This window comes from Babylonia areolata, chromosome 29, assembly GCF_041734735.1.
Source record: "Babylonia areolata isolate BAREFJ2019XMU chromosome 29, ASM4173473v1, whole genome shotgun sequence".
Taxonomy (NCBI): Eukaryota; Metazoa; Mollusca; class Gastropoda; order Neogastropoda; family Buccinidae; genus Babylonia; species Babylonia areolata.
The window spans coordinates 37,484,148-37,489,147 of NC_134904.1; the positions used below are offsets into that span (position 1 = coordinate 37,484,148).

A 5,000-nucleotide genomic window follows, 5' to 3' on the forward strand; every position below is an offset into this window, starting at 1 on the left:
ACACCTAACCCGTTCAACTTGTGGAAAGTTCCGCACTGTGGCCTGCGTGCCTGGCAATATGCGCGACATGTGTAGATGGCAAGAGAATTGATCTGAATCTGGGACAGTAATTATTTCTTCCACACCTGCATTAAAAACTGTGGTGGGTACGAAAGGAAGATGCTGATTCAGGAAATTGCACAGTCTGTGTATCGATATTATATTACCAATATGTATTGATATTATGTTACCAATATCGTGATGTTCGCGCGCGCGCGCGCACACACACACACACACACACACACACACACACACACACACACACACACGTGAACACGTACGAGTACGCGCGTGCGCACGCGTTCACACACATATACACATGTGAACAAACACATATATTCATGTTATTATTATTATTATGTTGTTGTTGTTGTTAAAATGTCGTCATCGTCGTTGATAGAATCGGTCAAGATAAATAAGAACCTGTTTCAATTTTGTATATTACAGGTACGCCATGACATTACCCATCAGAATGTGAAGCCACTGCACTCTCACACGTCAGGAAAGAGAGAGAGAAGAGAGGGGAATGGCCATCAGCTTAACTTCGTTCCTTTGAGACCAGCACAGTGAAGAGAGGGGAATGGCCATCAGCTTAACTTCGTTCCTTTGAGACCAGCACAGTGAAGAGAGGGGAATGGCCATCAGCTTAACTTCGTTCCTTTGAGACCAGCACAGTGAAGAGAGGGGAATGGCCATTAGCTGAACTTCGTTCCTTTGAGACCAACACAGTGAAGAGAGAGGAATGGCCATCAGCTTAACTTCGTTCCTTTGAGACCAGCACAGTGAAGAGAGGGGAATGGCCATCAGCTTAACTTCGTTCCTTTGAGACCAGCACAGTGAAGAGAGAGGAATGGCCATCAGCTAAACCTCGTTCCTTTGAGACCAGCACAGTGAAGAGAGGGGAATGGCCATTAGCTAAACTTCGTTCCTTTGAGACCAGCACAGTGAAGAGAGGGGAAATGCCATCAGATAACCCTCGTTCCTTTGAGACCAGCACAGTGAAGAGAGAGGAATGACCATCAGTTTAACTTCGTTCCTTTGAGACCAGCACAGTGATGTTCTCCCCCTAAAGGACATGGAAAGCAATGGAAGAAAGAAGATGGGAACCTGCTGAACTGTAGTCAAGATAATACGAAAGAAAGGGGGAAAAGAAAACTCTAGCACGTGAACATCGTCTCATTGCTTGTCTTAGAAACAGTTCCGGGAATGGAGAAGAGGGGGGATGAGAACCCGGAAGCAGATGGCAAAAACACCCACGTTCAGCAAGACGAGGTAGGAGGAAGGCAGGGTTTCGTTCAAAAGAAAGCTGGAAACAGCGGTGTAGACTGTTCAGGAGAGTCTCACACGAACCCGGACAAAAAGGCAGAGGGCAGGAACCAACAAGCCAGGAGTGAGGATGACAACTCCATCACAGACAGCATTGCTACGCATTCAGATTCAGCTGGGGTGGAACTAGAAGACAGAGATAAACACGGTAAGCATCGCGAAGAATTTCCCGGGGTTCGTGCTGATGAAGTAAAGAATCCCGTTCCCGTGGAACTTTGTGGTTCAGACTGTCCACAAGACAGCCATGTGATGGACACTGTCGGACAGACTGAGGGTGACACACACACCGAGGAAGAGAACAGACGCGGATCTGGAGAGAAGCTTCGTGCAGCGATCTGTGCTGAAAATCCAGAAGACGAAATGAAGGAGAAAAACGAAAACGGAGACAGTTGTGAAGAGAACGCTGTCGGAGGAGGGTTGTCGACGGGCAAGGAGAAAGGTAGTGGATCTGAAGACAGTCTGTGTGGGGTTAAAGGAGCACACTGCGGCATGGGAGAGGTTCGTTGTGGGGATGAAGGTACACACTGCGAGAACGAAGGTACTGATTGTGCGAACGAAGACACGCTTTACGAGCCAGACACGAACGATGACGATAATGACAACGGTCAGCCCAGTCTCTGTGTTTCCTCTGATCATTCGCCGAGTGGTCCATCGCCCAGTTCTCCTCCACACAGTCCTCAGGACCCTGAACACCCGCACTACCAGTCTCAGAGTGACACTGTTCCTCTTTGCCATCACGTCTGTCCTGACCGTCTTCCATCCTCCACGTCATCCAGCCAGGATGAACCTCTTCCATCCCCTGACTATGCACAACCTGAAGTATCAAGTGACTGTGGACGCCACGGTCCTCACCGATCTGACGTCTCGTTGGACTCAATCCAAGCTGATTCACCTCGCGACCAAGGTGAGGTTATCCAGCCTTCTGATCCACCATGCCCAGTTCACAGCCAACCTGGCCCAGGGTCATGCCACCTAGCCAGCCAGGTACGTCCAGGCCACAGCGCTGACCAGGCTGACAATGAAGGAAACAGCACCCACTCGGAGAAGGACAGGGGAGGGAGGGCTGATGACCAGAACACCAACACTGTCCCGGAAGGGAGACAACCTGACGGACAGTGCCAGTGCACAGGACACACGACAGGCTGCAGCAGCTCGCGGACTGTGGCTGAGGGTCTGCCGCGGACAGCAGAAGCTGCTCAGTCATCAAGTGTTGACCCTGTGCAGGAACACGACGTGTCAGTCCATCATCAAGAAACGGCGTCCTCCGCCGTGGTGGTAAAGCCCACCTGTTGTTCAGCCATCACCGACCCCGCTATCAGCGGTCAAACCCCAGATGAGAACTTAACTTTGAGTAGTGGTGAGGTGACCCCAGCTGTGCCTGGCGTTCACGACACTGCCTCCAGTCAGGAAGGAGAACAGAGGCAGGGAGAAAGCCCAGTGCTCAGCCAGGCAGAGAAAGTGCTCGGTGAGAACTCGAATTCTAAACATCAGTCCCAGAATGGTGACTGTCCAGCTTGTCGGACTGCCACTGTGGCTTCGTGTAGTCACAGACCTGTTCACGGGGACGGAATTCCTGCCAGTGAATCCTGTGTAGTACAAGGCGCTGCTTCCAATATCGCCACCACAAAAAGTATTCCAAACGATTCCTTCGGTCGAGAGAACAATTCCCTTTTTTCTGAACCGTCCGTGGACAAAGATACTTGTCCCACCACCCAGTCCAAACAACGCAGTGATACCTGTCTGAAGAATACAGATTCAGCAGCGTGGACGGAAGCAGGCGAAGAACCACCAGTGCAAGAAACTTCACGTGCGGGAGTTGGTCCAGCAGAAGGGCAGTTCCTTCCCACTGAGTTGCCATCACCACAGAACGACGAAGACCAGTCCAGAGTGAAGACCAAGTCACCAGAAAGCTCCAGTGTCACGAAGGCAGTCGAGACGTGGAGCGAATCGGTCACGACGACCCGATCCTCAGAGGTCAACAGCACGTCCTCAGAGATCAACAGCACGTCCTCAGAGATCAGCAACACGTCTTCAGAGATCTGCAAAGCATCCTCAGAGATCAGCAGCACGTCCTCAGAGATCAACAGCACGTCCTCAGAGATCAGCAACACGTCTTCAGAGATCTGCAAAGCATCCTCAGAGATCAGCAACACGTCTTCAGAGATCTGCAAAGCATCCTCAGAGATCAGCAACACGTCTTCAGAGATCAGCAAAGCATCCTCAGAGATCTACAACATGTCTTCAGACAGCTGCAAAACGTCTTCGGGGTTTGAAGATGTTGGAAGCAGCGTGGACCCGGAGTTATCAACGACAGAGGGTGGTGGCGGTGTGCGGTGCCACGTGGGCCGGCAGGACAAGCGGGGAAGCAGCGAGAGCAGCGAGAACGAGTTCGAGGACGTGGTCTCTACGCTGACGGAGGAGTTGGAGGGCAGGGGAGGCAGGGGAAAGGAGGGGGCACACGAGAAAGAACGGCGGGACCGGGTGGTGTCTGAGGGTGAGTTGACTTTTTTGTTATTGTTTTTTGTTGGGTTTTTTGGTTGCTGTTTTTTTTTTTTTAAATGGTGGTGGTGGTGGTGTGTGTGTGTGTCGTGCGTTCTTTGCCCTTATTTGTCTCTATTCCCTTGTCTCTGTCCCTCTCCCTCTCTCTCTCTGTGTCTTTCTCAGTCTTTCGCTCTCTGTTTTTTGTTGGTTTTTTTGCTGGGTTGGTTTGTGTGTGTGTGTGTGTGTGCATGTGTGTGTGTGTGTCTTTCTCCTCCTCCCTCTCTCTCTTTGTCAACCTCCCTCTCTCTCTCTCTCTCTCATTCTCTCTCTCATTCTGTGTCTTCTCTGTCTCTCTTTCTGTCTCTGTGTCTGTCTGTCTCTGTCTCGCTCTCAGTCTCTCTCGCTGTCTCTTTTAGACCCCAACATAGGCGGACACTTGTTGAATTAAGCAACAATTACACATAATTATATGAACACGAAATGAAATCCTGCAGTTTTGCAGTTGCCCTCTACGCCTTATTTTCAATGTACAGACGCACCCCCCAAAATAACCCTAACGAGGAGATGTATGACGTCCATGGAATGTAACGACATCATTTTGATGATTCACTCGTGTAACGCTGGCATTTTCTCGGCTGCTATATGATTGGCATAGGAGCCAAAGTTGGCAGGATGGCAGGTATGAATACGAACTTAGAAGACATCCCTTTTATGCTGACATGGTAAGCAAGGGGAGAGGTCAAAGGTCAGGGTCATCACTGGGCAAATAAAAAAAAAAACTGGCAAAAAATCCTGTAAAAAAATCCACTTCCATAGGAAAAACAAATAAAACTGCACGCAGGGAAAAAAAAAAAAAAAAAAAGGTGGCGCTGTAGTATAGCGACGCGCTGTCCCTAGGGAGAGCAGCCCGAATTTCACACAGAGAAATCTGTTGTGATAAAAAGAAATACAAATACAAATACAAATAATGATGATAACCACCATCACACCAGCAGCAGCAGCAGCTGTAGAGGCAGGAAGATTATTAGAGGAAACAGAAAAAATCCCCCCAAAGAAACGAATAAGTAACATAAACGATGACGACAATAGCAACACAGTAGCAACAGGAACAGCAGCAGAGGCAATAACAAGAAGAAACAAGACAATTAACAATA

The 5,000-nt window shown here is 49.4% G+C and overlaps 1 protein-coding gene across 2 annotated transcripts in view; it reads left to right on the forward strand.

Moving 5' to 3' along the window:
- Positions 1-1,244: 1,244 nt before the first annotated feature.
- Positions 1,245-5,000, forward strand: part of LOC143275073 (uncharacterized) — a 28,051-nt gene continuing 24,295 nt past the window's right edge. For both annotated transcript variants that reach the window (XM_076579137.1, XM_076579138.1), the window contains exon 1: positions 1,245-3,859. In XM_076579137.1, coding sequence (XP_076435252.1) covers positions 1,246-3,859 — 2,614 coding nt within the window. In that variant the 5' untranslated portion in view covers position 1,245. The remainder of the gene's footprint in view (positions 3,860-5,000) is intronic.